General features: G+C 42.5%; 1 protein-coding gene across 1 annotated transcript in view; it reads right to left on the minus strand.

Annotated features, from left to right (window-relative positions):
- The window catches only part of pcxb (pyruvate carboxylase b), a gene marked incomplete at its 5' end in the record, with an annotated part of 237,021 nt that overhangs the window by 128,588 nt on the left and 92,447 nt on the right, over positions 1 to 15,986 (minus strand). The window contains one exon of the mRNA XM_079215460.1: positions 2,531 to 2,713. Coding sequence (XP_079071586.1) covers positions 2,531 to 2,713 — 183 coding nt within the window. The remainder of the gene's footprint in view (positions 1 to 2,530; positions 2,714 to 15,986) is intronic.

Here is a 15,986-nt window from a genome sequence, read left to right on the forward strand (position 1 = left end):
TAGAAGCCACCGAACTCGCACAATGACATGAAAAGCATAGTGCCGTCTACCTCAGATTCACTGTCGCCACATTTTCTTTGCTGGGAGAAAGAAAAAGAAGAAAAAAAAAGCCTTGGAGTTATGAGTATGTCAGCCCTCAGTGTTATATCTCTGTGAGCACACCAAAAGCATTAATAGTCCTTGGATTTGTTGCCAAGGCTCTCGCCGCTATTGCTGTGTTGGAATGTCACCAATAAGAAGCCGCTCTCCAAGGCCACCGGTCACAAAGAAACGCCAAACCACAATTCCTCTGGACATTTTCATTGGTCCCTTTTGGAGCCATGAGAGTGTACTCGTGGGGCATGACACATAAGATGCTCATGCTCAATTTAGCCAGCTTTGTATGCGGATTCATAAACAGGATATCGGCTAAATTAAATTAATCAAGACGGATAACAGGCTGGGAATTGGGGAATGACTCACGAATTGACGTAGGGTGCCCACGTCAAGCTGACATCACTTCTCAAACTATACTTTTTATTAGCGCAGCAGAAAACAAAGTATCTCCAGGAGTGGATGACATGAATTAGTTCTAGTCTATAAGTACAGGATCCAGTTTCATGGGAACCAAAGCCCATGTGGTTTCCACTGCAGAAAGCTCATCAGTGACAGATTTTTACGTGTGATGCCAGATGGCAGCAGTTAACTAGCTGGTAAGAGAGAAAACGCCTAATGTGTGTTGGCAAAGACAGAAGTACTTTTTTAGTTTTTAACTCTGGGACATTAAACCACAGCAGAGCTGCCAAGGTTCCCGTCTGCCACCAACAGTCTATAATTCAAGAGCTTGTGACGGTAAGACAGTGTACCTCGATGTTCTCCGTTGGTGTAAATGCTTTAGAATCAGACCGCCGGTGCAGAACAGCAGCCACCCCGTTTCAAGTCAAGTTGCTCGCAATAGCTCGTCGTCTGCTTTTAGTTCTTACTAAAAAATAAAAAACGATTATTTCTTCGCACGCGATTCCAATTGCAGCCACTACAGAGAGGGCACACCTGATTGGCTTCCCGGGGTGTGTTGACATAATCTACAGTACAGCGGCGAGGACAAAGGACAGCATCCACAACCAGGTCCTGGCCGACGCCAAACACTTCTTCGCTCCATCAAAGGGACAATTCATTAAATCTCTGTTGGCGCTTTGCAGAGTGCACTCCAAGTCAAATGAGGAATTAGAGTTGAAAAGATCAATTTCATCTCATCAAGACTAATTCAAAACAGATTGAGGAATGAGTATGAGCTGCTGAGCTACAGGAGATCCTTTATTCTCATGGACCTCATTTTCAGCTCACTACAGGTTGGAAAACCTGTATAAAATATTATAATGTATTCATTAATCTAAAGAGGGTTCACATTAACAGTGCATTCACACTCTAGTTGTTGCACAATGGAAGTAGGACATGAAATGCTTCTCCGATACGAAAGAAGCCTCCGTGCTCCGTATCCTCTGACACTGCTAACGGATTCATGAAGCGAAACCTTTTCAAAAGTCATCAATGATATTTCAGCTTTGACTTAGACTGTACTGAGATGTAATGAGTGGATGATGTGTCTTCTCACTTAGCTGCAAAAAAAAAAAGTGATATACCGTAGAATGATTATACTTTTCGTTCTTCATCCTTTTCATGTCCACAGACAGAAAGATGAGAGCAAAGAAGACGCGTTGACCGTGGTAACCGACTGAGCTCGCTTCACCTTGAAATGAAACGCTCCATTTACTACAGTTAAAAGACTTTTTTGTGGACTTTTTTCATGGCTTACAAAAAAAAAACATCCCAGAATGTGGCTACCCAGTGCACTGTTTCAAGTTGTAAGACGATTAATAGCTATAAGACCTTGCATCTCAAAGGGCTGAGCAGAAAAAAGTCACACTTGTGAGCTCGCTGCGTGAGTTATTTATAGTCATCCAGATTGTTAATTTCCCTTCAATTGCAGGTGTAAAATATGAGAGACGCAAAAGTACAAATTACAGGTGAATTTAGTAGAAGAAAAGATAATCACAAGACACACACCATGTGTCAAGTTCTGTACTTCTTTCTTGTCTAACTCGGCAATTAACTTAATAAAATGTCATCTGACAAAGTAGAACACGAAGTGGCAAAGAGTATTTTAACACTGTAACTCGGTGCTCTGCAGCTGATTCCGTACACAGGGTCCTTTAAAAGCTGTCCTCTCACTCTTCTAGTTGTCACTGCTGCGCCCCATTAACCATGCTCCACCGGCTTGAGTAGTTTGAATGAGCTCTTATGAATCCATTCACAGCAAACCAATACAATGACACCATCAACTGTACTTCTCGTCCGTCACTCATTTCTCCTGAAACAAACATTGTGGGTCAATGACAACCGCCTATTATTCTTTGTCTTGACGACACAGCACTTTTAAAATCATCCGCTGACTTTTCCACCGTTTTCTCTCGCCAACAGGAAACAATGAGAACTTCAGGGAAAAGCGCGAAGCACCAGCACGGTCAGGTATACGCACGGCCGAGTGTCCTACCTTAACCCCTCGCACTCTGAACTCGGCCAGGGCTCGGCTCATCTTGGAAGCTGCTGTCTGCAGGTCCTTCCCACTGGCGATGACCTTCACCAGCAGGGAGTCGTAGTGCGGCGAGATGATAGCGCCCTGGAAGGCTGAGGCGCTGTCCAGACGGATGCCCATGCCCTCACCACTACGGAAGACCTGCAAGGAACGGAGCAGAGAATCGGAATCAGAACCATTTATTTGCCAGGAATGTGACACATACGAGGAATTTGTCTTGGCGGGTGGTGCATACATTAGACAAACAACAATCAACACAGTGCAAGAAATAGAAACATATTACATTTACAATATAATATAAAATGCACAGAGATGAAGTGCAAAATATTCAATAAAATAAAAAATTATACAAAAAATGTATAAATAAAAATATATATATACAAAATACTTGAAGTCTTACTTAATATTGCCAACAGAAAGTCTGCAAATTGCAATAAATAATTGTTAATTAACAAAGAAGGAGTATAATTAGAAAATAAAAAGCGGTGTAAAAATAGATCAAGACTGTGTATTCCTGTGGATTTTATTTAGGTGGGTTCTGCACCAGAAATACACTTGTCAATTTGAGATTTTCATTTTGGCTGTTATAGGCTCACTCTACAGGTCCAGTGATCTCCTTTTTCAGATACTCTGTGTAAGAAATATTCATATCTGTGTCAAGTATGTGCAACTGCTCCCCCTCAGTAGTTTTTAAGTTATGCATATTCACACTCCCTAGGATGCAATAATGGTAAAGCTAATTGCAGACCAGAGGGTATAAGATCAACTGACCAGTACATGCACCTGTTACTTCACAACTGTCACACGTTTCCCAGTCTTTCCCATCACCCACCACAGAAAGAGGTAAAAGCGGCATAAAATTAATTTGCATCCGTCTCAAACGTGCAGCCGTATGCAAAGTTAAATGGTTTTCTCTGCTACTGTCAGTTCTATATTTCTGTGCAGCGGTGCAGGATTCTCATTCCCTACTAATTCTAATATCTCAACACCAGTCACAGAACGGATTTTCATGGCTCACTCGTGGATGGTAATGTGGATGTAAAACATCTCTGTCAGAAGCCTGAAACGTAAGCGGAAGTCAACACTTGGAAGGCGATGGCAGACGGATGAGAGAAGAGCAAAATAAAAAGGAGGAGAGGACGAGCATGAGAGGAGTTAGATACGGAAAGGATGGACGGTTCCAAACCGCTTGGCAAGAGAGCAGAGAGAGGGAGGAAAGGACTGTCCAACACAACAACATATGGAGTCCCTCGAGGGCTGGAAGAGAGACGAGTAGAAATTAAAACTGCAACAATGTTGTGCCACACTGGCGATATGCGGGTGATATTTTTCAGACAATGTAGATATGCTGAGCTGCCAACCATTATTACAGTCCGTTTTTTCTTTTTACAAATCACCATTTTATCTTTGTTTGTTTGTTTTTTCTATGCAAATTTGTTCATCTCCAATGGCTCGGAATGATCAAAGTACTGTGTAATTCCCTCCATAAAGCATGTAAAGGAAATGTGCTACAACAGTATTGTATGATGACAAATATCTGACTGAATAGCAGCCAAAGTGAATGGACCACCGACAACCACGTTATTGTGAAAGCACCTTATATTCCAGCTGAAGCCAAATGAACACACACTTATATTACATATATTACTATACATAAACAAAATGTAGCCAAGCATCAGATTGTCGTAATCATTTCCACATCTGTACACATGAACATGAAGCCGAATCCGCTAGATCACTGCTATAAGTGGTTATAAAAGTAATTTTCAATTTGGATTTCATATTTAAAATATTCATGGAACTGTCCTTCACCAGGCAGGAGTTTTGATCTTTTTTAACATAAAATGGAAGCCTGAGTTGAAAGAGATCGTCTTCATGGAGCTGTAAATGAATGAGATGCTGAGGCAGAGGAAATTGCCACGGGTCGGACTGCCCACGCACGCTGCCTTTACACCTGTGCAATATGCCGTTTCAAGGTTCAGAGCCCCAATTTCCAGGTTGTGATTTTCATAACGCAGAGCACTCCCCTTTGATTTTAAAGGCTTGCGGCCCGTCATCGGCACTTCATGTGATGCTGAAATAGATTTCAATGTTCCACACCGGCACTTTCTTCTTCTTTTAAGAAAATGTTTTGGGGACTTTTTCACCTTTTCTTGACAGAGGAGAAATGTGGAGCGAGAGCGAGCGGTGTGACATGCATTGTATATACAATTGGCAAGCGCAATCTTGTTTTTTTTACATTTTTAGGCTAACAAAAATGTACTAAATTACACACTGTGCAAGGGTTAAAGTTCGAAGACAAAAACACAGACAACTGCCAGACCAGACAACGCTGTGGTAGCAACCTGTCAATCAAAAGCTAGCCATGCCCCAAAGCATTCTCCGCTTTATGGTCTATTTGCCTCTAAATTGGACCATGAGTTACTAAATGAACATCACGCTGTGTTGAAGAAGACTTAAAACTAGAGATTGAGACCATAAACTCATGTTTACTGAGGTAAGGAATAAAGTAGAGTCATTTTCTTATAGATTTCCATACAATCAGACTCATTTTTACAACCGGAGCAGTCGCCCCCTGCTGGCCAGGAGAGAGAATATAAATGTAAGGCACTTTGTACTTTATACATGATTGGTACATGATTTTAAAAAGATTGCCCTTTCTGTCACTGCACTGTATTATTTAACGAGCTTCAAACAGCTGTGCCGGCACAATAGAATCCTTTTCTATTTCATATTGACTACTACAATTTAGGTAGGGACAATTGTTCCAAATAGACATGTAGCATTCGTCAATGCAATCCCAATCTCTCCAGGAGGACATTTTCCACACCCCTTTCAGAGAACAAAATGGTGTCTGTGCAATTATCATGGTGGAAAAATAATGGCTTCCCCAAAAAACATGAATTGAGATTCACAAAAATGTATTTTCAACGCTGACGTTGTGCATTTTATAAAACGGGGCTCTAAATAAATCGGAAAAAAAAAAAAGAAAAAAAAAAAAGGTCCTTTCTGGATTTTTCTGGTTTGTAAACTTGAACTCGGGACAGAAACATCTCACGTTGCTTTTGTGCCATATTGGGGCACTTTGTTTCCACAGTAGTATTGAGGCCTCCTCAGTGCAAATGCCTCTGGGAAAATCTACACTCCGTTTTTCCTTTCTATTTATTAAATCGTTCCTTTCTGTGAACAAACCTTTTCTTTTTTTTACAATTGTCTCCAGTTAACACAGCAGGCCAAGCATACTGTACACACAAGACTGTTAGCATTGACCGCTGTGTTAAAGTGACAGAGTGGCTGCCTGGCAGCTGCCCGGGGTTTCTTTGCACATTGTTGTGTTTAATATCAAACTGCTAGATCCCCAAGGGTGGAAATATATACGGTAAAGCATTGCTCACATTGAGACCGATGCTGCTCTCATAGCTTCGACTCACTCAGGCTTTACATCCACACACGTTGACTGAGCATCACAGCAATAATCTCACAGTTTAGGCATTTGGCTAACACTTTTATCCAGAACAACTTGCAGTGATAAAAGGGGAAGATGGAGGATCAGTGAGTCGCTCAAAGGCACTTCTGTTCCCAGTTAAGCAGCCGTAAAGTTGTTTAAATCTTCAGAGCCAGCAGACAGTGTTTCAGTTTCACATCTGGGAGCTCCGTGCCAACTGGGGATGTGTCGACTGATTGGATGCCAATCTGTGTTGGCCAAAATGAATTTAAACAAATTTGATTGGTGTTTTTGAAATTGTTTCTTCAAAGCCCAACAGGGTGATTGTGCTCCATACGCTGTCAGTTGTGATTACATGCAATAAACAGCTGAACAGTAAAAAAAAAAAAAGAAAGAAAGAAAAACACACACAAAAAAGGCGTCAGCGTGTCAGAATCAGGTTGATCATTGCACGGCCACTTATCCAATTTTGTGACCGCATAAAACAAACTACAGAGGGCTTGTAACCGGGCTGCGGTCCTGTGGAGGCCAGATGGTCGTGACGAGGGCCGTTGCCATTTAGTGTTCTGGTCGGCATTATTGTTGCAAGCCGCACATCAGAGGAGTTTAATATGTATCGAACATTTTAAAAAGGAAAAAAATCCCAAACGGAAACCAAAACTCAAAATCGGTAAGATTTAATGAATCACGGGTAGTCATAGAGGTGCGTCGTGGTATTTGCAGCGTCTTTTTACGTGTAATCCCTCAGTTTAAGTGGCGAATAGAAAACAATCGTTGATCTTGGATCAGATGATCGCAATGACATTGAATCAGAGAATGTGAGAAAAAGAAAGAAGACACGAAGTGGAATGTGTTATACGTTGTGCTGTTGCCTTTAAATGACTTGATTAGATTACATTGCACTTCAGAGAGTCATCTGTTGCATCACAAGCGAACTCTGACACTGACAGAGCCTTTGTAACCTGGATGCAGACGAACAAACAACAATAAAGTGAATGCATTTGCATGAATATACATATCTTTAGCACACGTACAGTAGCTAAGCACACACAAACACACACACACACACACACACACACACACACACCGTTGCCCTTGAATATGGGCCAATATTATCTCTCATTGAGTTCCAGACTGTAAACAAACTGGCCCTGCTCGTGTCAGGAGACTAATCAAACATGCAGCAAGACAGATGTTAGCGGCTACACTTTACTGCACAATCATGTATAAATGGGATACGTGTTCGAACTGGAAGCTCACACAACCAGCAAAGCGGGGCCTCGGTTATTGGAGCCACTCATATGGAGGTTGGAATCAAATTCGTCAGTTTGAATATATTTATTTTTTATCCCTGCAAAACGGAGCGCTTTCAGTGTGTGTGTCTCCTGCACAGCCTCGAGGGTTGTAGTGAAACTGAGTCTCACCTGATGTTCCGTGTGAATGAATATGCAACATTTAAAATGCAATAAACTAAATGCTTTTTGGCTCATCAAGTATGTGTGGAAGCATAACCATATTTACTCTTCTCAACCATGTGCTAATGAGGGACAACGCACATGTATGCTCCGCTTCTGTGCGCGTGCCTTCGTGAATATTATTAAGCAGACTAATTTTGGCCTTGGGGCATATAGATATACGAGATGAATGGTGCCACGACACCAACCCCACGGAGAGGAGAAAGTGCTTCATCTCTCACCAGAGCAGTGCCATTAAGATCCGGTCGCCAGATATATATATATATATAAATGAGGGAGAGACAGAGTGAGGGAGAGAGAAACTGTACATGAAGAATTGAATGAAAAGCCAAATACCATGTTAATAATTAAAGTCAGGGTGTCGGCTTCATTCAGCCCAGGGCGCTGTCTAGCATGGAAACCTCGCTTTCTTCTCTCACTCCGTGTCATTGCATCTCTCCGTCTTAGCTCCTTTCTCTCACGCTCTCCGGACAGCCACAGATACTAATAATTTAAGGCACAGAATTGGTTTCGCTGACACACGCGTGCACTGATTTGGCGCGCTAATGTCCTGCTTTTTTTACTTTTCACTTGTCCATTTCTCACAGCGTATTGGAAGTATATTGGAAGTCACTCACACTCTCTCTCTCCTGTGTTTGTGCTTTGTATTTATCCGTCACCATCACGCTGTCTAAAAACATCGCTCCATTTCTCAGAACTGTATCACTCAGAAGGTCAGCGGTGTATTTCTCTGTCATTGTATGAAAGAGCGGTGGGCCGTGGGCACATTACAAATCCTCCCCTGCTCAGCCTGCTAATGTGGTTTTAAGAAATATACATGTAGTACAATAAATAAATAGCAAATGAAGTCAATTTGATGACAATGTATTTTCAAAAATATCAACATGGGTTCTGGATGGCTTTCAGGGGCCCAGGTCATAAAACAGTGAGTGTGTGGCGTGAAGTGGAACATTTAAACAAAAATAAAAAAGCCAACAGCATGAAATGTGGAGTTATATGGTTCCAACTGACAATACAGATATAAGGCCAGGCAAAAGAACATTTGAAAAAAAAAAGAAGAAAGAGAAATTGTGTTTGCATTGGTCACAGTGCCTTGCTACTTGTCATGGAGATAGATATCACACTCATCATTGTGAATTACAAGATAAATGGCTACCTTTAGCCAAACGAGGAAAATTCCATTACACAATAACAGTTCACAGGAAATTCTGCATACAGTGTACAAGAATATCGGCACATTTATGTAAAAAGATTTCAGCCTCACTGGTCATACACGGTTGTAGCGGCTAACAAGTTAGCAAACGCGTGCCTTTTTACCCATCCAGCAGACATTAGCATTCTGCTGGAGGATGGAGTCAGAGTTGGATGGTAATTGTCTGTGGGTCCGCTACTATGAGAGACCTCTTTCTATCCATTGTCATTATGTAACTATTGATCCGCGCAGCTTTATAAAGGTGACTGCATTGCGTTGTTGTTCAAAGGCATCGACTGAAAAACAACCTCTGGACTCTGTTATACATCCAGATTCTCTCTTCGGTCGACCGACATTACTTTGGGTTCGTTCACTCTGAAGCCAGAATGTCTCCACGTCACAGATCGTATTAGCTTCCGTGATGAGAGACAGGGTTCGATCTAATTTATCTCAAAAGGCTCAGAATGAAACTCTCAAGCTCCGCTTTAACTGCAAGATTTAAGTTTGGAAACAACCAATTGAAAATGTATTCAGCCCTGGCAGGTTGGTACTGGACCAATCAGTGAATGTTTGGATGATAAATGACTCGCTGCCTCGCCGAACTCGGCCACATGCTGTGGGTATAAAATGAGCTTTTAAATATTTCACCACAGTGCTGCTTGCTTTTCCATTAAATAAAACAACTCTGAGGAATGGGGAGGTAAAATAACCTTGAATATGAGTCTTGGGTGGTTTCCAGCACACCACTGAACGAGATGTTTTCTTACTTTCTAAACCCATAAAGGAGCCGTAACTTGTTAATGGCTCTAATCCTCCGGCACCTTAAGTGGACCCAAGACCAGATTTCACAGTTAGTTTGCTTTTTGTAATAACACTGAAAACTCTCAAAGACACTCTCCGAGCCATTTGCCACAGAGTTCATTTATCCTATCCCCTTTGCTCTGTATGTCCACATTACAGACTCCAACACTGAGCCTCATCCCAAACCTCTCTTTCTCACCGACTTTCCCTCAACCCTCAGTCCCGCTGCTGCATGCTTTTAATCCTGACTTTTTTTTGTTTTCCAGGTGTTGTTTGTGTACGGCGCTCAAAGAAAACGCGTGCATACACTTGATGCTAATGTATGGAGAGGAAGGAGTGAGACAGAATGCGTAAAGTGCCGAGCCAGAAAGTGACAGCAATATCGACGCTCCAACTGCTAGCGCACCAATTAGGGAGGCAGAGGAGCCGGCAGAGCGGCAGAGGCACGGGGAGGTAAGGAGAGCGATGAAGGGAAAGAGACAGAAGAACACACAGAGATGAGGGGAGAAGAGAATATAAGTGCCATGTAAATGTTTGAAGTCGAGCCGTGTTGGTGAGTCAAGGCAGGGAGAGGTGAGGGCTGGCGAGCGAGACGGGGAGGACAGACGCGAGGACGGAAGGAGGATAAACTCTGTTTGCCGGTTATTGCTTTTAGAGAGCAAAACCTGACACTTGGGGAAAAAAACTCGCGCTTGAGAGTCGACATCGTGGAAACGCTACACTGTTGGTCTCGATAAGCACCGAGACAAACGGGATGGTCACATTTCTACCCGTTTGACACAGAAACGGTCGCAAAACTTCACAACTTGGGTCACCGGCTTTCAGTGTCTCAGAAGCATTTTCCTACTTATTCCTTCCGCGGCTAAATGCGTAAGTGGGTTGACTCCCAAGGAATTTGGTGACAGTTTATGGGCAGGCCCTGAAAAATCTGCCAATCTCCGAGATTGAATTACTTTATGTCCTTCCAAACTGGGTTTCTTGCCGTCTCCGTTGACGAAGATGTTTTGTCTGCATGTAACTGCAACGTGCCGAATTAAATGGGGACGCTGTCGCAGGCCCCCAAAGCCGGTGATATTCCATTTCATTTCTTCTTAAAATATTTATATTAAAACTGAATATTACGTGGCACTTATGAAAAATATAATCCAATAGTTTCCAACGGGGTGGGAAAGCAAAAACAACCCGAGCGTCAAGGAAATCTGTGACGGTGTGAGGAGAGGCAGAAATGTTTGTATGCAACACAGGACGGTGTTTTAGACTCTTTTCACTCTCACTCAAAACATGCACAAAAGCGCTTTAAAAAACCAGTGAGATATTAACTACATCCTGAATGCATGTGAAAAGAAAACCTTGATGTTCAGCAAAGCCTAAAGCGGATTGATGTACGCCGCCGCCGCCGAGGAAACGGCACGTTACACAACCCCGTGGTTTCTATGGGGCCGGCTTTCTTCTGCTGGATATTGCAATTATGAGTTCTTATACAACTGCAACGCAGCTCGAGTGAAACAATCGCACAGCTCCGAACGCTACGTTTCAAAATCACTGATTGCTTTCCCAGCAGTTTGGTGTCCGCCGTGAGCATTCTTGACTGGAAAGGGGGCGAGTCTACAGCGCTGCGTTTGACTCAAACTAATAACGCATACTTTTTGGTCTCAGCACCCTGGACAAAAAAATTAATTAAAAAAGGTCTGTGTGTATTTTACGCTGGTTGTGCGAAAAGAGCTGGAATGAGGACTTATTTTGCAGCCATTGAGATTTCACACGTTACTGAAGCAGTAAGTGTCCCGTGGAATTCTCTTGCGTCCACAAAGTCGATTGTTGTCAAAGGCTGAGATTAACTGGGATGTCAGTAATTTAGACATGCATTATAAAAACCCACGAGACTGTAAATCTAACAAGTAGATGGGAGAGTAGGCACATCTATACAGTCAGCATATGCAGGTTGTTTATCCGTATCATGCCCGTGTTTGTTCATGTTGATCCTCTGTCCCTTCCTGTTGGATTTTTCAGGACACCAAAAGCTCACTCAGGTGGCTCATTAGAATCTGTGCAAGGGGAGCCTCGCTTCGATCTGCTTTTATATTGAACCCCGATCAATCGATTGGGGAACCGATGCTTGTGGTGGGTCGTTTCAGTGACCTCCTCTGGCTCTCAGCAGCGCACAGCAGAGCACCGACACCCAGGCGGTCCCCACTTTGTTTCGAGCCGTTACGGAGACCTCCCCTGTGAATTAACGGCTGCGCTGGCCCGATGAACAATATTTTCAGCCGTCCTCACTGGTGACCAATACGCTGACAGCCGGGCCTGGCTTATTGGTCTCGCTTTAATTAAAAGTCATTCCCCAGCTCCCCCAATCCCAAGTCGCTCCCAAAGCTAGAAACAAGGGAGCCATGACCAATCCAATTTCATTATCTGGAGATATTTTATATTAGTGGAGTATGAAAGGACTCAATTTTGGTGTGATTGTATAGCCTTTTTAGCTGAATTAGTTTTACGTTATACTTTTTTGTCTTAGGTTTTATAATGGAAAAAGAAAACCAACTATGTTGTCTGTATATGAAGCACACTCTCACTCTCTCTCGAATATGAGGATGTATACCACATGGTCAATTTCCGGACTGCAACACTTGAGCATTGTCGCCTACTGCTTTCAGCCCCTCTCAGGTTCTGCTGACTCCTTATTCTCGGTGGCTGTACTCGGTGTGTGCTTGTCCAAAGCTTGCATACACAAATGCAACCACTCCACAACCATTGGCTTCTTCCATTTCAATTTCCCTCCAATCCTTTCAATTTCACCTTCATTTCCTGTCGCTGTATAGGCTCAAATTTTATTTTTTCTCATCTCAAAACCATTATCTACCGCACTCTCCCTTTTCCTCCTGTTCTGTCCCTCGGGCCCCTCTGGCTTTATTTATCCTTTATCCTTTCATTCTTACTTCATATAAAACTATTTAGTGTTTATTTTTCCTTCCTTATTTTTGCCTACGTATTCCTCTCATCATTATCTTTTTTTGGCAACTTAGACCACCAGTAGTGCAATTACAGGCAAAGGCTCTAAATATGTTTGCATGTGTGTGTCCTTCATAACAAAACCATATTCATGACTAAGTACCGACTACTTTGACACTCTACACTCTCTCTCTCTCTCTCTATCTTTCTCTCTCTCTCTCTCTCACACACACGCCTTTCATCAAAAAGCTAATTTTTTGATACCCGACTAAATTGGCTTCTCCTTTCAATCCTCAGTGTGTGTGTATGTAAGTGTGTGTGTGTGTGTGTGTGTGTGTGCTCCAGACGGAGGTATAATGACCCTAATGAGTGATAGAGGATCTCCGTTGCTCTCCATTTTTTCCCTCTTTTCTCATGCTCTGACTTTTTCTATCAATTATCGTTCATTCTGCCTCGCCTCCACTCCTTCTCTGAACACTCTCTAATTTTACTCTCCGTTCATACTCCCCTTGCTGATCCTCTCATTTCCACTAGTTCCCTCCGCCTCCTTTCATTTCCACTCTCGTTCCCTCCTCACGTCTCCTCTCCATTCCTAACCTCTTACCACCCGTGCTTTTCACCTGCCATCGCTTGAAACATCTCTTTTCCTTCCATCATTTCTTTCCCCATTTTCTGCAATTCCTCTCATTACACATTCCCTTCTAATTTCCCTCTTATATATCTACTCCACTCTTCTCCCCTCCCTCGTGTTCCTAATTAAAAAAGGAGGGGGGGGGGGGCAAACATATGCAAGTGCCCAGCTGCTAAAAAAAAAGGTTAGTCTAAGATCTTCATGTTTTGTCTTGCACACGAAGCAGAGACACATGCGCAGAATCCCCATCATGCATCGCCGTTATCGCTCAAGAGTATCAAACATCAGTGCGACCATTCGAGTTGGTAGAAACCAGATGTCTGTGACCGCAGTACAAGCTGTTTGGGGCTTTGGAGGCGGGCCGAGTGGACATGCACACAACAACACGTAGCCGACACACAAGCTGTCTAAATATTGAGTGGACCTCCAGCCGTGCCACATACCGGCTGATTCGAGATGAGATACATATACCCGTCTTTGAATGTACAAAATGACCAGATATGGATGGACGGGCACAAGACATTCCCACTCAGACATCCCGACAGTTTGAAAGCACACTCCTGTTCCAGAGGTCTGTTCAGAAGACCAACCGGTGACATCTCAAGCGTCTCAATAGAGCCTGAGTACGGTCGTGAGAGGATAACCTCAAACATGACAGCGCTCCATCCAGGAAAGGTCTCAAAGCTTCATCACCTCGGGGACACTGCTGAATTTTAACTGCCGTCTCAATCTTTAAATATAGAAAGCTTGATGAGTGTCCTAAGAAAACCTTCGAAGTTCTATGATGTCCGCCTACGACCTTCACAACGGCTCCATATTCATGATCTCCAGAGGATGAATCCCACTGTAGCTTATCCATAGATTTGCTCGATTATGTGAAACAAATGTAACCGTCTGTCATACATCAGGTAGCATGCTATGTCCAAAATTCTACTCAACTGTGTGACATAAACCGCTGTCCTCTATTTCACATGTCCGAGGCAGTCATTTCCAGCAGTGTGCCTTGTGCGATATTAAAGGAATGTATTTTATTTATCTTTTTACTAAATTGTCTTTTTCCTTCTGCACCTGGCATTTCTTCCCCTGCGGCAGATACCTTTGCCATTGCTCTGTCTCCCTTCGTCTCGCCTCGCCCTCCCTTCTGGCTCACCCAAAAGTTCAAACCATCTTCCAACTTCCATCAGCGTTGCCAAGTCGCTCCCTATCTTCCTCACTGTGACGCAAACCATTTCTTGAGGCTACCGCTATTCCTCGCCTTACCCCAGAAGTGCTTCCGCTTTAATTCCACCAACGTTCTTTTTTTAAATGATCATTTCCTCTCAGCTCTTTGAACTACCTGTTGCGTCCATGTCTTGAATATTGCAACATGTGGATCCAGCTGCCAAATTACTTATATACGCGATATACAATATGGTGTAGGATGTGTGGGATGAATGGGGCTGCCGTGGTGCTGGGTTAATTACCAGCCCACACACACACACACACACACACACACACCCAAGCCTCCACAATCAATATGCATGTGTGAAACCATTTACGGTGTTCGTGTCATGAATGTTTAACATAAAGAATGATTACATCCCCCAGACGCTCTTCATATAAATCACCTATAACAACCCTTGTGTATGTAAGAATATATATCATATTATATCAATGAAACGCAACAGAATGCCATTATTTAAGGTATTTTAATTAGAATTTGAAACTGTCCAAGTCGTTGTAAATGGAATAAGCTTATTAAAATCAATGGCATGTTGCTGTTGGTACAGAATAAAAATATATTATATAAACAATTTAAGCCATTTCTTCCTAATTGTAACTCACATTGCTTAATGGTTCGACCCCAACAGCCAGCTTTCATAACACCATTAAAAAGCCCACATTATATTTTAGCATTTAATTACCATAAAAATGGTTTTACAATTGAAAACTATTAAAGAAAATATGGATACAATGATGGCACATTAATTAGTTATACAACTGCATGTTCAGTACACTTTTTGCTTGATGGATGTTGCTGATATTGGATTTTCTATAATTTACTTAAAAAGGGAACTACAGCCATTTTTAGAATTCAGACATGTTATTCTTCAAAAAAATTAAAAAATCTCCCGTATATTCAAAAATGTGGATGCTAAAAATCATTTGGGATATCATCAAGTATAAAGTGTAGAAGAGATGCATAGACAATACATTGGGTAATGAGTTATATTCATTGAGTTGGATTTGACTGTTCAATCAAAATATTGGACAATTCGTTCCTTTTATTTTATAAATACTATCTGGCGAGCCGAAAAGCATGACTTTCAGTGAGGGTTTGGAACAATATTAACAGTCAAATGCGGTCATATCCGGCCCGCCACAATCTCATAATAAACCAGAAATATTTTTTTTATGGTGGGAGAATCCCTTCATGGGACCTCCTTAACGCTGGCCCTCCCACGCAAGGTGGGTGTGGCGCAGTGTCCCATTCATCGTCTATGGAGCGGCTCCAGACTTCAGACTTGATGACGTCACAAGTTTGAGACTTACTTCTCCGGACTTTGGCTTTGAGAGAGAGAGAGAGAGAGAGAGAGAGAGAGAGAGAGAGAGAGAGAGAGAGTAGCTCGTGTACGCACATTTTTAGAGGGTGTTCCCCTTTAATGAAAACTAGTGACACAGGCAGCTTGTCAGCTTCTCTTTGCATAAAGTGTGCGTCAAATTAGACTTATATTGTGAACAAATAGTGTTGCAGTAGCTGGACACAGAGGTCAAGACACATTTGCAGATATGGAGGACACTATCAAAAGACGCAATCAACACAATCAAGTGGGGTTGAAGGTCGGAGGCTGCTGGTGCATTCTGAACCATGTGAACACACTGCACATTAATCATTTAATCACGATCGTTTAAATGGGACACCTGGGGTAACTTCACCCAAA

Source organism: Taurulus bubalis, assembly GCF_910589615.1.
Source record: "Taurulus bubalis genome assembly, chromosome: 3".
Taxonomy (NCBI): Eukaryota; Metazoa; Chordata; class Actinopteri; order Perciformes; family Cottidae; genus Taurulus; species Taurulus bubalis.